The 16,297-nt window shown below is 39.2% G+C and overlaps 2 protein-coding genes across 12 annotated transcripts in view; one reads left to right on the forward strand and one right to left on the reverse strand.

Annotated features, from left to right (window-relative positions):
- Positions 1 to 16,297, forward strand: part of dock7 (dedicator of cytokinesis 7) — a 50,549-nt gene that overhangs the window by 8,896 nt on the left and 25,356 nt on the right. For all 11 annotated transcript variants that reach the window (XM_073476991.1, XM_073476992.1, XM_073476993.1 and 8 more), the window contains exons 11-18: positions 251 to 413; positions 999 to 1,141; positions 1,299 to 1,392; positions 1,559 to 1,721; positions 12,733 to 12,850; positions 13,157 to 13,227; positions 14,954 to 15,092; positions 15,429 to 15,530. In XM_073476991.1, the coding sequence (XP_073333092.1) occupies positions 251 to 413; positions 999 to 1,141; positions 1,299 to 1,392; positions 1,559 to 1,721; positions 12,733 to 12,850; positions 13,157 to 13,227; positions 14,954 to 15,092; positions 15,429 to 15,530 (993 nt within the window). The remainder of the gene's footprint in view (positions 1 to 250; positions 414 to 998; positions 1,142 to 1,298; positions 1,393 to 1,558; positions 1,722 to 12,732; positions 12,851 to 13,156; positions 13,228 to 14,953; positions 15,093 to 15,428; positions 15,531 to 16,297) is intronic.
- Positions 2,935 to 7,380, reverse strand: angptl3 (angiopoietin-like 3). Its single transcript, XM_073476590.1, has 7 exons — positions 6,706 to 7,380; positions 6,304 to 6,414; positions 5,989 to 6,100; positions 5,742 to 5,855; positions 5,382 to 5,477; positions 4,339 to 4,611; positions 2,935 to 4,233 (listed from the first exon to the last, which is right to left on the reverse strand). Exons 1-7 carry the CDS (start codon positions 7,231 to 7,233, stop codon positions 4,049 to 4,051), a joined length of 1,419 nt encoding a protein of 472 aa, XP_073332691.1. The 5' UTR covers positions 7,234 to 7,380; the 3' UTR covers positions 2,935 to 4,048.

The following is a 16,297-nucleotide window of genomic DNA, read 5'->3' on the forward strand; positions in this document are numbered from 1 at the left end:
TCTCAGGTGTGTTTTTATAATGCTAATACATTATATATTTACTTAATAAGTATTTTTCTCTTTTATCCAGTATGCCAAATGATCTGTTTTAGATCTGCAGTCCTTTTCCTGGCAGTGCTACCCATTTTATCACCTAAATGTTGCACAGTGTATAATCCCATTTAAGTGAAAGAACGAATAAGTAAACTTTAATATAGTTTATACGCTGTTTTATAAATTGTAAATCAAGTAAATACATTTTTTATTGTAGAATAAAGAGAAGCTGGAGAAGCTTCGCGGCCAGTCAGAGCAGTTCTGCCAACGCCTTGGCCGTTACCGCATGCCCTTTGCCTGGACCGCCATCCACTTGATGAACATTGTGAACAGTGCTGGCAGCCTTGAGAGAGATACAGAGTTGGAGATGAGCCTCTCAGGTCTGATATTGTCTTTTAACAAAACCCTTTAGATTGTGAATGTAAACATTCAGTATGTATGCCAGTATCAAGTCGCTTGCAGTCAAAATGTGGGGACACAGAAAACCTTGGTTAATGTTTTGACACTTTTACCTATTGACTGCCTCAATGTCACATATAGTTATCACGGGACAGAGACTGTAACAGAGACCTTCCAGTCACGCATGAGACTAGTGGACATGTCAGTACATTACCACACTTTTAAATCTTTATCTAAAAACAACTTTACAACAGCAAATAAGAAAAGTAAGAAAGGTAAACATAAACAAAGAGCAAAACACCGGAAGTATCCAGCCATATTGACCCTGGTGATATTTTGAGTTGGACCTTTGGTGTTTGTCTAACCTTTAACCTCACAAGATATCTTTGATGCTGACTGTGGTGGCTGCCTTCTGTTGATGGGCATATCAGAGAAATACATATATTCACATGGGACAGAAACATGGGATTAATCTTAAGTCGGTTGTATCATTCCCCAAAAGAAAAATCTGTCAATAAACAGAATTGAAGATGTTAAAATGCCAGTGTTGTTTTGGCTGTGTGCAGAGAGAAAAGGCTCATGGTCAGAGCGGAGGAACTCGAGCATCATGGGAAGGCGTTCCCTGGAGAGGACTACCAGTGGAGACGAATCATGCAGTCTGACAGGATTTAGACCTGCAACACTCACCATCACCAACTTCTTCAAACAGGTCACGTAACACACAAACAAATCTGAAATAAATGTATTTTATGCACTTATTGTCATACAGACAAACCGTAATATATGCTCTAGGTCACCATATAGTGTTCTGCTTTCTGTTTGTCTTTTTTAATTAAATTGTTTTATGCTGCACATGTGTGTTTAAGGAGGGGGACAGACTGAGTGATGAAGACTTGTACAAGTTCCTAGCAGATATGAGAAGACCTTCTTCAGTACTGAGGAGACTCAGACCCATCACAGGTACAAACATTGAGCAAGCCTTCTTTGATTTCTTGCTAGTTGTTAATCTGATGTTCATCTTTGTTTTTCATCATGATTCCCTTGAATTAGGTTGTATATCTCTTCTTCTCTTTCTCTACCTCCCTGTAAACTCTCCCTCCCTTTCCACATGTTACCATCACCACAGCCCAGTTGAAGTTGGACATTTCTCCAGCTCCAGAGAACCCCCACTATTGCTTGACCCCTGACCTCATGCAGGTTAAACCTTACCCAGACAGCCGGGTACGCCCCACCAGGGAGATCCTGGAATTCCCTGCCAGGGACGTCTATGTGCCAAACACCACATACAGGTACAGAAAAACACAATTTGAATGTTAAAAGCTCAGTTTGAGTGTAGTAATGTTTGTCTGGAGAGAATATCAATTTGTCAAATGGAAGCTTTCTCTCCAAATTACCTTTCAAAAGGTTGCAAAAATACAAGCTGTTTTTAAATATTTTTTTTTTAAAACAACTATCGATTAAACATAGCCCTTTCATGTTACTGGTCATTCTGGCATTGCTTCATGAGCTGATGTGTGGATTAACACCTGTACAAATATTGGGCAGTATTTCAAGGACTACAGAGGGTTACTAACACTAGCAGCTGTTGTTTTGTTTTTTGAGTGTTACATTGATTACTTCCTAGAAAATAAAGGTAAATATAGGCAAAATGCCACATTCTTCATGAGCCTGAAGCAAACATACACTTGAGTTGTCACTTAAAGCCTGAACACATCTTCAACCTGTAGAAATCAGTAGGCTTCTATTCAGGCTTCGTTCAGTGATGACAGACACTGGTTCGTTAATGTTCACCTCTGTCTGCCGGTGCACTGCGTACATATTCCATCTGAACAAGTGCTATTTTTGTCAAGGTCAATTGGAGAGGTGTTTTCGCTATGCTCACATTGCTGCTGACATGGTCTTGCTACCACAGACCATGTTTGTCCACAGATAACCAGTCGCCTTCTTATTGTAGATTAACTAATGCCAGAACTAATTGATCCACCGCAGAAAGCCAGGACAAGTGGATGAGAGGAAATCATAATGTTGCATTTGTATTCTTTATCCATTTTTAATCATTGCATTGCAAAAAGAAAGTTATTTGGGATTATTTTCTGAATCCTTATTGTTTAAAATTCTTATCTATGACTACTCAGTATATGTCAGGTATACTCAGTGAGGTCACTGAACCGGAACAGTGACACAAGGTTAATAAGCTTTATCAAGCAACCCTGTTTTTATAGGCTGCAGTGGGATACAGGCCCTGAGCTGTAAAAGTAATACGTTGTTTTATACTTAGAACTATCACAGATGTCACTGTATATATGCAGATTATAGCAATATGGAATAACATTTATAGGGCACATACTTTTAAATATGGAATTAATATATTGTCTTATCTCTAATGGTCAGTCAGTACTTCATCTTACATGTATTACAAAGGTTATATCAAGTGGATATCTTGGCTTTTATTTGGGTCAGTACAAAGTTATAGATCAACACACTGTCAAAAATGTAGTCATGTTAGATAGTCATTTGGTCATGATTTTTATTTTGTTTTCATAAATATGATTTGTTGGAGCACATAGCTACTTGTCAGGGTGACGTGTATGAGGCTCATTTACAGTACAGTTGGTTATGTTCTGATAATGTACAATGAGTCAATATGACTCAATAACATAAGAAGTATGAGGAAATTTTGTTTTTCTAACAATACCAGCATAAATCAGATAATAGTATGAACATAGTTTAAATACTTTACAGAGTAAAAAAAACATAAAACAAACAAAGGGATAAACCTCATCAGTATGCTGCCAAAGCATTGAATCTTCAATATTTTGTACTGTATTTTACTGCTGACGTTGACCCCACTTTGTAGATTATATTCTAGGAAACTAAGGATGAAGCAAGAGTAAAATATCAGGACAAAAATTGCATGACTTTCATTAGAAGAAAACCCTCACCAATATGGACACTTTCTGAGATGTTGGAGATACAGTGTTTCTATTGAAACCCTGACTTATATAATTTGCATGCATTATGTAATAACCTCCTAGAAACATGCAACAGTTTCACATCACAAAGATAAAATATATTTTATGAAGTTTAAATGGCTAACATAGAAGCTGTCAAATACATTTAAATTTACTGGCAAGATAACCAAACAATTGCAGTTTTCAAGTTGCTTTGTTTTTTTCTTCATATAGTTTTCTGTCGTTCTACTGCAGCACTGTTTTGTCACACACACACACACACACACATTATGAAGCGAGCACTGAATCAGGTTACTGACGTGGATCAATATGTCTATTTTGCAAGTGATTGCAGATGTTGCATAATGACAATTCTACTGTCCCTGCTGTATCAGACTCAGAAGGTTAATGACCTACATGGCATGATTGCATCATTGCAACTGCTCAGCATATTCTGCCTTGTGACACTTTTGGTCTGTTGATAAGCACCAGCCTTTAAAAAAGTTGTTCGGAAGCGTTCAGCTTAATGTTGCAGATAAATGAAGAATTTGGTGTAGTAGACATTTAAACTGTCGGTGTTACTTCACTTTCCCCTGCTATGGAACTTTTTGGCTAAGCATTAGAGGTCAATGTAGTTTTGTAAGCGAAGGAATGACTTTTAGGGTTCAGTTGAAGCTGTCAGTCGGATGGGCTGGTCGTACAGTGATCTTGGTCATCTTAAGGTAATATGAGGGTCCTGTGCCAGGCTTCCAGTGAATGCCCCTTCTTCTCATTGAGCGTCCTTTTGCCCTCAACCACAAATACCTTCCATTAGGGTTTGTCTCTCCACAGGTATTGAACCACCAACCACCTGCCAAATAGTCAGGATAAGAGACATAAGTTGTATTAACAACGCTTGGTCTTTACAGGTTGTTCTTAATAAAATGCCTTTCTGAATGTTTTTCAAACTGTTTACCTGTGTAATTGCGAGCGCAATTGGGGTTTCGGTGGTTGTCATTATCTCTGTCTTTTGTGGAGAATCTCATGCCGGTGCTGTTGGTCATGGCATCAGGCAGGTTACCAGAGAAATGGCTGACATGAAGGGTGTAGTCCTTGGAGGGACCCTCCAATGAAAAGCGATACTCTGCCCAGTGCTTCTCCTCCTTCCAGTCCTCCAAATCAATACGCAGGATGTAAACTCCCTGCTGTGTAAAACTGTGGATCTTCTTCAAGCCCAACCAGAAGTCATCTGCATAACACATCAGTCAGTTTTTGTCTTGTTAGGATATCTCTTATGGGAAGAAAACCATTACATCTTTTCATTAACAGGGAATTACAAAAGGTCTTAGACTACGTTTCATTCCTTGGAAATTCCTGGACACTGAATTTTTTTTCTACTATAATTTATCTACCATAACTTCAGCCAGAAATGTATCACATTCTACTCTGCGTCCAATAGGCTTAGAGACCACCATTTTTTTTTTTTATCAGAGCAGGCATGCATGTCTATGCACTTGTTTACTTTGGCTTATGGGGGATTGCTGAATCACGCTGGTATATTCATTAGGTAGGTAATTGCGCAAGAACCTTTCAACTAAAATTCGTGCCTGCCGGAGCCACTATTTTAGGATAAGGCGTTGCTGCACCTTTGAGCAGCTGTCTGTGTCAGTGATGTCTGCAAGGAGAGCTGCCAAAACTTGTTGTGTTATCAGACAATACATGAAGTCACTTTGTCAGTTCAGGGCTGATATGTAGCAATTACTATTTCCTATGACGAGGCCTTCAGGAAGTACTTGCAGGAAGATTTCTCCTCTCACCAAAAAAGTGTGGAATTGACATGGTATTCACTGTAAATGGTCTAGTACTCCAGTTCTATCTTCAGGTGTTTTTTTATTTTATTATTTTGTGATAAATATAACTATAAAAAGAATGAATTACATAAGTTTTCCAGCAAATGAGACTCAGCTCCCTGAAGGACAAATACCACAACCGCTAGTAGTACCTGAAGAAAGTACTCACTTTCCATATCTCCAAAGCCTGTCTCATACTTGTTCCATGTCTGGTCAAAATCCACTGAGCCTTCAGCCCTGCGTTGGATGACAGTTGAACCCCCATCTATACAATTGATTAGAAACACATATCATATCAAGTTTCTGTTGTTCAAGTCATACAAAAGTTTACACAATGATGGGGAAGCTACCTTGTCATAGATAATGTGAATGGGATATCCACCCCATTTCCAGCCTTTTTGGGAAACCTGTTTCTTTGACTATCTCGCTTGATAACATTTTGGTTTCTGATCCTTCTGTAAAGCCTTTTGAATACAGAAACATTTTTGACACTCTGAATTAGACCTGGGATTTCTTTAGTCTCACCCACCTGACCCCATTTCGCAGTAAACATTGAATGGCTCAGATTGGTTTGGCTTGATAACATAGATTCCACTGTTTGCCTCTCCTTTGTCAAACAGCTCACTGCAGTCCACAGGGAGGTCTGAAACACAATGAAGAAAAGCAAAATGAATGCACCCAAATTTCCCAAAACCTTTGCATTCCCCTTTTAGTTTCAGACATTTCATTCTTTCACACTTGAATAACTGATTATAGTTACTGATTGCTAATTTTACCATTTGTGTTCAGGCCACTTGAGTTTACTGTCAGATATTCAAACATATCAGGAACTGCAGGGTCCAAATCCATTGACTTATCAACTGTGTCTTGAAAGCTGTCATAGCTTATCTGCAAAAGAGTGCAAATTAATCCACAATGTTAAATTATGTTGTCAACCCTAGAAGAGTTTCCCTCCCCATTTTCATATTCCATTTCCATAGAAATCAGAAATTGCATAGATAGTTTTAAATACTAAACTAGACTCTTAATGATGGCAAATGTTTGGGCTTTAAAGAAAAAACATAGTGAAACCTTGTCGAACAGTTGTCTACCTTTTCCTCCAGGTTTTTAATCTTCATTTTCTGGTTGTCAAGCTGATCATGCTGCTCCCCTACAGCTTTCAGCAGATTGGTTATTGTTTTCTCTTGAGCTTCAATCACATCCTGAAAATGCCATAGTAAAACCATTATTTTCTATTTTACTTAAGCATGTGCTGTATTTTACACTTTAAATGGCAGCTGTTGACTCAATGAAACAGTAATGTGACAAACAAACTTTTTAAATCAATAATCATTACAGTACTCCAGCAATAGATATATGTTACCACATAGGCTACTCTGGGGACCATTGTTCTTTCTGATTATTGTCCAGCAATAATTTAAGTGCCATATAGGTTGATGTTGCCAACTCTAAGGAACTCTAAGGAATTGCTTCAGCACGTATGAGCTGCTTACCTTGAGCGCTGTAATTTCACTAAGCTGGTCAACAGGAACCATGCTCTGCGACAGTCCCTTCAGCCTATCCTCGAGGCTCCCCACCTTGCTCTGCAGCTGTGTGCGCTCCTGCAGGATGCTGTTGATCTTAGAGTTGATTTCCAACGACAAGTTCTTTATCTCCTCATTATTGGCCTTCAAGAAACTGGTGGTCTTCTTCAGCTCCTCCTCTTCCTCCTTGATCTCAGACGTGACCACTGAAAGCTGGTAAAAGGAGCGGTCGAAAATGTTCAACTTTTGGAAGATGTCGTTGATTTGGGCTTTGGTCTTGTGGACAAATTCTCGTAAACTCTGGCCCAGCTGAAGGAGGCCGTTTGCAAGTAGACGAACATCATCGAGCATGGCAAAGCGAGACTTTGCCTCGGTTGGGCTTGGTGCTGTGGCAAAGACCTGGGAGGGCACGGTGGGGTACTTTTCTCCACTTGAGGACTCCAGAGGGACAGCAGCAGTGGAACTAACTAGCAGCAGCAACAGGCAAAACAGCTTCATCACGACTTTCTTGTACAATCCTAGATTGTGGAATATTATCTAACACAATGTTTCACTGCTCTTGCTTTCCCCTACTTTGTTCTTTTCTCAACAGTCTTTTCTCTCCCCCTGCCTATAACCTAGACTTCCCTGCTGTTTAAATGATGTGAGAGCAGCATGCTGCCCTGTGTTATATACTGCCCTCTCAGTAGAGGAGGGGGGGATTAGCTGATCATTAAACCCTACTATGTTTTAGCTCTGTACCCTACCTCCTCCCAAATCCCCCTCAAGCCCTCCCTCTCCTGAACAAACAAATCACAGCAGTGAGCAAATGACATACCCCCCCCACCCCCCACCCCTCTCTACAACCCATTTAACCCCAATCCCCTCTCCATACCACACCCTGCCTTGTTCTCCATCTGTGGTGCAGAGCTTTAGCTGATCAGCAGAAAGCCAACAATGGCCATCACAGGTTTTTGATGGATCGTCAGTCTGATCAATCTTAAACTTTATAACCCTGCGCACACTTTGCTCTGATTGATAATGCTGGTTGTAATTAATGCTCTTGGGTTTGATTTAGCATCCTGCTGAATCAGCCCAGCACCAGACTCTCGTACTCTCTCTCCCTCCGTCCTTCTTCTCGCTTTGCATGGGGAGGGGAGTGAGCCTGTCATCTGTGCCAGGGTTGAGCTTCTGGGCATGAATGATGTTGGAGAGTTTGGACAGTGTGTACTCATCATCTTGGTTTTATTGCCCAGCCTTGTCATTTTTTTTCCAAGTTTGTCATGCCTTGTGTGATATTTTTCAACGCCACCAGACATGAAATGGGGAATATATAGTTTACTGATTAGCTCGCAACTTTTAAAAGATCATTCCTGTACACTGAGTTCTGTCGTAAAAAACAGTTTTTATGGGAATTTCTAAGTAAGTTGATTCACGCAGACTTGCAGTGTTTGTGAAATATGTCCACCTTCAGCTAGAGAGGGAGAACTAATCAGTGAAATGACTTGGTGTAGTATTTAATTGGAATATAAATATTTTCACTATTGTCACTCCTTGCTGTGTGCTTCTCCACCTCTAAAGTAAGCTGCACCTGTCGTGTGGTGTGAAAAAGGCCTTCCAGACCAAAGAATTGCTATGTCATGCACTCATTGTATTTTTTTTTTTGTCTAATCAAAGCATAAAATGAGTTCTTATTCATATCAAATTCATATATTATCATTGGTCAGCTGATCAGTCACTGTATATGGCAAAGGAAAGGATTATGACATTATTATGAAAAATGGACATAATTGCAAGTAGCACACTTGGCCAATCGCCTCTGGTTAGCTTTGGTTCTAGATGGAAACCTTGCACCCTAGGACTCTGGCTGTTAAACAGTGCACCTTAAAATACCACACAGTCATCTTAATGAGCTTTCTCAAGTAATTTGCGGTTGTAAGGATAGATTACCTCAGCCCAGAAACAGAGCAGAAAGAAAGGGTCCTATGGAAAAGAAACATTTGGCCACTGACTGAGTGAATGTGCCAGGAATTTGCTTGATCAGCATAAAGCTGGTAATGATATTCAGTATCCGTCATGCCAACACAGTGTTTAGCACTCTGGCTTAACAGCAAGAGGGTTAGGGGTTTCACTCTAACATGGTCTGCTGGGGCCTTTCTCTGTGAAGCTGCCCTGTTTGTGCACACGTTCAAATTTGCAGAGGAATTTCCACCTCAGAAATACAAACATGGCACTGAACAACCTCAGCAGTAGTTTGAAATAATGGGATGTTTTACCTTCCAGTGCTGTTTGTGTTGAGAAAGTGTTAACTTTTTGCATTCCAATTGAATTAAAAATTGTAATCGTCTATACTGCCACATCTGTAGCTATACCGATTGTTATCATGCATGCGATCAGTTATTGCTGAGTTATATATTATTATTGTGTTGCTGTTTGCAGTTGTAATTGAATGCATTGATCACCTCATATGTTGACCCCTGGCTGAGAGGGCTGCACTGATGACGTGCTGCATGTGAGTCCTTTGTTCCATGGTTGGATGTTCTGGATACCTTCCACCACTGGCCCATCCATTGTTTTTTCACAAGGTAAAAAAAAAAAGTAATGTTCACAAACGGCACCTAATTGACCGAGTCTATCATTATTTGGTGGGATGAGGTTCTTTTTTCAAGTGGAGGAACTTCATATTATAACTCATATTTAGCTGCACTTAAACAGAGTAGGGTTGGGTTGATCAAGAAGGGTAAAATTAAACTGAAGTTAGGGGGAGTATTAGATATGTTAAAAACTGCGTCTCACAGTTTTGTTTAGAACTTAAATTCAGTTTGTCTAAAATTCTTTGTTTATTTCATGATGTTTTTTTTTTTTTGGACCCATACTGATTTAGAAGAATACATGCAAATCTGTATGAACTGTAGACAGGGTTGCCTCTAAAAAAAAATTCTGCCACTGGTGTGATGTGATACAGTGCTGCTAGGTCACTATCAGTACCTCGAAGTGGTACTTCTGACTGTACAGCTAAAAGCACAGCCTCTCCTATCATAGATCTAATAGGAACATTCATTCATTTGTTCAGAATGAAAAATTAATTGTCCATAAAATTTAGGCTAAAATGAAATATGGGTAAGGTTCTAAGACTTGCTATATTCATTTATTTACTTTGTAATGAGCTGACACACTCATCTCAGCACCTTTCAACTTTTGAAATTCTCCAACATCGCATCGTCCTATTTAAAAGGCAGGCTTTCCTTTTCTTTATCAGTCCTTGCTCTGAAGTTACTAGAGAACAATTTTGTCACCTGGTCTGTTGGTGAAAATCACATGCTGATCTATGTTTAGAATCAGTAAACAATGACTTTGTCCCCTTAGCCTGGGCTTAAATTTTGAAAGGTGGGTAACTGTCATCTGGAAGGTGAGAGTATAAGAGACCTGTAGAGTTTGCAATGCAGAGTCCACTTTCACAGTATTCATGTTTACTGATTAACTTAAGTTGAATCCGATGAGATGAACTGACCAATCAGTGATACTGCCATTTGTGCTTATGTTGGTATTTCAGATCCGTCACAGTAAAGTTATCTCAGGGTCTTTTTCAGTTCAAATCCAACAACCCACTTTAAAGCTTCCATTATATTGTTAGGACCTTCTAGTTGGAAGGTAACAGAAGAAGGGAATGAGTAAAATCTCCTCCTCAGACCAGAGAGATTCCCACGCTTCCTTGTCAGTTGTGGTTCCAGCTGTGGTCTCTATGGGGCCATCCCCCACAGACTTGACAACGTCATTGCGGTTTGTCAGCTGAACCTGGGTTACTTTGCACTGCCTATTGTAAGGCATCCTCCCACTTCTCAACAGTTTAGTAAACAATGTTTTTGACAGTACAGTGCGATTGCTTTTGCTGACAACACTGGTCAGGATTTTTACATTTCTTTGACCACTTTCAGTATTAGTATTACACACTGCCCAGCCAAAAATAAAAAGTCACACACTCTAATATTTCGTTGGACTGCCTTTAGGTTTGATTACGGCACACATTCGCCATGGCATCGCTTTGATAAGCTTATGCAATGTCACAACATTTATTTACTGCCCAGAGTTGCATTCATTTTTTTCAAGATTTTTTTTTTTTGATGATGGGAGAGTCGGGCCATTGTGCAAGTCTTCTACAGCACTTTCATTGATGGGAAAACCTGGTCATTCAGTATATTCAGGTAGTCAGCTGACCTCATTTTTTGGGCACACAACATTGTTGAACCTCGACCTTACCAACTGAAGCAACCCCAGATCATAACATTGCCCCCACAGGCACCAGGCATGATGGGTGCATCACTTCATCTGCCTCTCTTCTTACCCTGATTCGTCCATCACTCTGGAACAGGGTAAATCTGGACTCATCAGACCACATGACCTTTTTCCATTGCTCCAGAGCAAAATGAAGCCTCACTGAAGACTGGTTTTCTTAAGGCTACACAGCTGTTTAGTCCCAATCCCTTGAGTTCTCTTCGCATTGTGCATGTGGAAGTGCTCTTATTTTCACTATTAAACATAGCTGTTAGTTCTACTGCTGATTTTTTACGATCTGATTTCACCAAACGAATCATCATTCAAGATTTTTTTCTGACCACATTTCTTTTTCGAAGATGATGGTTCACCACTATCCTTCCAGGTTTTTATAATGCATTGGACAGTTCTTAACCCATTTTAGTAGTTTCAACAATCTCCTTAACTGTTTTATTTGCACGATGCAGGCCAATACTTTTACCTTTCTGAAACAGAGTAACATCTTTTCCACAGGATATGTCTTCCGACATGGTTGTTTTAGAAATTAGAAGCTACTCACTTGTGTCAGTTAGGGCTAAATAACTTGTTGCCAGCTGAAACATATTAATCACTGCAGTAATTATCCAATGGAAAACTCTTAGCTATTTGCCTCGTTAAATCCAGGTGGTGACTTTTTTTTGGCCAGGCAGTGTATATTTGCACAAAGTATGTTTTAGCTGTGAAGTTGTGAACCAGAAGAAAGTTTGCTTTTATGTAATGTAATCTTAATCATTTACACAATGGTTACTGGTTGATAACCATCACTTAATCTCTAGTGCTGTCAAATTCATGCTACACCACATCGAATAATTTTCCCTCTAAGTTTCAAGAAATGGTTGGTGTGATCATACAAAATTGTTTTAATGTTATCGTCTTTGCACTCTATAATTAAGGAGGATAAAAATGTCTTGTATGATTGATAGCAACCTTTCCGTGTACCTCTCAAACTATCAGCTGTCTTTTTAGACAGATAGTAGCCATCTACAGTGAGTCAAACTCTCCTCCTCCCCCTGTGCTCCCAACTTTCTGAAAAAATGTTTGTGATTTTAAGGTTCCACCTCCCATGGTTATTGACAGGCCAAGCCTCCCAGATTTACCAATTAGATTATGTTTTACCCACCATGGTGGCCTTGCCCTCTTAAATGTATCAGTTTGTGGATTCTTACGCAACTATGCTTAGTTACTAGGTCAAGCACTTTCAAATATGCTTGTGTTAGTTATTAGAGTAAGAGGTCTGTCATGGGTTAAATTCCACACAGTAAAGGTCAGTGGACATTGTTATTAAGGTTTTCTTGTACTGTCTTATATACAGTGTCCGTTAATTATCTAGTATGGAAGTTAAACTCACCCAGTTACTTCCCATATAGTTAATAATGGAAGCCATATAACTCCCTATATATATTATTGTGTTCATGTATGTAGAGGTGGAATTGACTCATGACTTTTCACTTTCATCTTTTATCATTTCACCTAAAAGAAAATAACCTAACCTAAAATAAACTGACTTACATTGCTTCTCACATTTTACAGACCAAAAAATTTATATCATACTTTGGATATATGATGCTTTACTTCAGATGCATTTTTCTTTGATATGCGTTGTCTATTAATTCAAGATGTTTTATAGATAATGTAATTAATTAAATAACATAATTTCTGTGCCTTGTTTTGTCTGTGTTTGTATCTGTGTATGTGTTCGACTTTTAGGAATCTGCTGTATGTGAACCCACAGAGTCTTAACTTTGCCAACCGACAAGGCTCTGCTCGCAACATCACAGTCAAAGTGCAATTCATGAATGGAGAGGACCCAAACAATGCAATGCCGGTACGCCATGATGAAATGTTATAAGATGAAAGAAAACAATTCTTGTTTTTGAATTTATCTTAGTCTACTCAGCCATCTCAGTTATATATATATATATGTAGTTATTGTTATTTTGACGACTAATACCTTTTACCATTTTGGGTAGTAAAGCTAGTGTAGTGGCGCAAGACTTGTTGTATGGCAATGCTGCATTATACTACAGCTACAGTAATGTTACCAAATCTAGTTAAATATATGTAGACAAATAGTTAGAATTCTATCCAACATGGCTTCATGACCATCTGAAAACAATTTTGAATCCCCCAGGTGATATTTGGGAAGTCCAGCTGTTCAGATTTTGCTAAAGAAGCCTATACTGCTGTGGTGTACCATAACAGGTAAGTTCTTCATCTTTTAGTTGAAATAGTTTCTAAAGAGTGCTTTAGGGAACATGCGATTGGGATGGTGATGAAACACGTGTAAAACAACACTAAATATCTGAACATTTTTGGCCTAAAACTCCATAGCAGTAACATAGTTTCTTCCAATCTGGTAGTTATCATCATTTCAATATTATTTACGTAATGACCTCTTTTAACAATTTCATGATGACTGTGAGGTCTGAAAATAATCAACATACTTCTACTCATATGGTCTCCATGCTTGTCATGAGATTGGTTGATTGAAAATTAAATTCACAAATAATCTTCTTTAATTTAACGTCAATGGAACATCTTCTATTATACCTCCATTACCCTACCTTTGATGGCATTCATTAAAGAATAGGTTAAGTCAATCTTCTGGATATTGTCCAGTTGTGTCCTTGGCACAAGTTTCTGTCATTCATACGTAAGAGCTTAGGGGTCTCTAATATTTTATCACCTCTATTAGGTGTTTTTTACGACATCCAGAGGTTTGTCATTTGTCACCCAGGGGTCACACCTTCAAGGCTAAAATTAATCAACCTGTGAATAATGTACCACTGTGACTAGGACAATCATGCACCAGGACGTAATCCAGCCCTGAGAAGTGCTTATAGGTAATGGCCAATTACAGTCTGCATCTCACTCAGAAATAGCACAATATTTCTCTTGTAGAAACTTGTATAGGAACATACAAAGAAAATCAAATGATAAGGAAAGAAAATGACTGTTTTTATAAGAAATTCTTTATAATCTACAAAATTGTCCCCCTTTGTGTTTGAATCTACTCTCGGCTTTTTGTAATGTGCTCAGCCAATAACTCATTCTTTTTTCCACTGCAATAAAAGTGTCTCCTTGTTCTGTTCCCCCGGGAGGACTTTTTTTCTCTGTCCATAACCAAAATGTTTGTTCCCATGAGAAATAATGGCCCTTTTTTGACTTTTTCAAGCAGTTTTGGTCATTTCCAGTCTTAGGGCAATCTTAGTGGATTTGTTGATTGGCCTGCTGTATTTGTGGGTTGTGCCCTCCTGGGGGACTATAAAGAATTCAACTCAAGTGTATTATGATGTGTTGTGTAACTTCTTCTTTGTAGATCACTTGACATCCACTATGAGCCACTGCTCTGTCTTTAAACAAAGATTGTACATGCATAAAAATATACTATTATGCAAGTCCATTGCTAATATCTAAGCCTGTTCACCTAGAATCTTAAAGCATGTGGCAAACAATTCTCAATAATTTCCAGAATGACTTTTATAGAAGTCATATGGGAAAGCAATGGGCGGATTCTATAGATATTTATGACTTGTTCCCTATCCAAGAGCATGTTCTTTGGAGTGACCGCAGAGCAGGTAGACTCAGTAGAGAAAAGCAGTTGCTCTGTGGTAGCATTTATGTAAAAAAGTGATGGGTAAAGTTGAATTGTTACCCATTGGCAAAAGCTTTGTCTAAGGAGAGACATTGTTTTGGTTATACAGTGTGTTCAGGCAATGGGAGAACCATAGTCAATGTGGATATAATTAGAACTATAATTAGAATGCCCTTGAGTTGACAGCCTGAACCACATGACTTAACCTGTCTACGTAGTTTGGAAACTAATCTGTTTCAGCTGACTGTCTTTGTGAATCAATTAATTAGTTGAATATAAAGCCGCTTGTATCACTGTTGTTGAATAGCTTTATATTATTGTTGCTGTGAACAGATCCCCTGACTTTCATGATGAGGTCAAGATCAAGCTCCCTGCCTCCCTGTCGGACCACCACCACATTCTCTTCACCTTTTACCATGTCAGCTGCCAGCAGAAGCAGAACACACCACTGGAGACCCCTGTGGGATACACGGTACGTAACGGCTACAATAACCACATAGGCTGTTACACTGTTTGTAGGTTATAGCTATTTACACTCTCATTTTTACAGTGTTCTTGCAGGCATAGGTGTAAACTTAGACATCCTCATTCAGACATGCATTACACACAGTTAGGGTCCTTATCTCTTCCACACAGACACACCCTTTCACCTTTTTCCTCCTTTGTTCTTTGAAACAACAGACATAGAATTCGAGACATAAGTACAAGTGAACAGTAAAGAGAACACAATGAATTTAGAATTTACACTAAATGAAAAATATAATCCTCTGTGTTCTCTTTTGATATTTATTTCTCCATCTCTCTGTAGTGGATCCCCATGCTGCAGAATGGCCGTCTGCGGACAGGACACTTCTGTCTCCCAGTATCTCTGGAAAAACCACCACAATCCTACTCCGTTCTCTCACCAGATGTAAGACTGATTTTTTTTTTTTGATGAAGAAACATTTTTTACAGTAGGAAGTAACTAATTAAAGTTTGATAAAAGTATGAATTCAATAAAGGTGTATTTTATAGGGGCAGCCATAATATCTTTGTCCAAGTTTGCTTTACCAGATCCTCAGTAGGGTTGGGCGATGTCTGCCGAATTGATATATGATGATGTCTACAGTGAAACATCGTGATGGACGATGACGTTGTTTATGAATTTGAGGCAGCATGTCCCCTCAGTGTTGTCATAAGGCAGCAGTTGCTTATTAGTTCACCACCGCTGTGTACCACCGTTGCTCTGACATTAATCTCCAACTGTCTCACCGTGCAGAGGAAACTATATCCCGTAACCACCGACTTACGTCCCTGTGCCAGGTTTAAAAGCGTCCTTGTCTCCACACCACATAAGTCACCTCTGTAACTTAGCTTTGTTCAGCCTGAGAGACTGAGAGAAACAGCGGCCCGTAAGGAAAAGAAACACTGCTGCCACAAATTTAACCAAGTGTCTTGGGTTCACCTAACTGAGCTGGTTTAATAATAAAATAATAAAGGGGACATGGAGACGTAATGTTAGCGCACTGAGCAGCAACACACTTCTTTTCATTTCTTCTCCCCACATATCACAAACAACAACTCTTGCCTTACGGCAACTCTGAGGGGACAAGCCACTTAATTGTGCTCTCTGGTGGGGAGCCTTTTAAATCACGATGTTACGATGGTCAGGGATTAGTAGTCCTTGGCTGTCAGCCA

The sequence above is a fragment of the Pagrus major genome, chromosome 11, assembly GCF_040436345.1.
Source record: "Pagrus major chromosome 11, Pma_NU_1.0".
Taxonomy (NCBI): domain Eukaryota; kingdom Metazoa; phylum Chordata; class Actinopteri; order Spariformes; family Sparidae; genus Pagrus; species Pagrus major.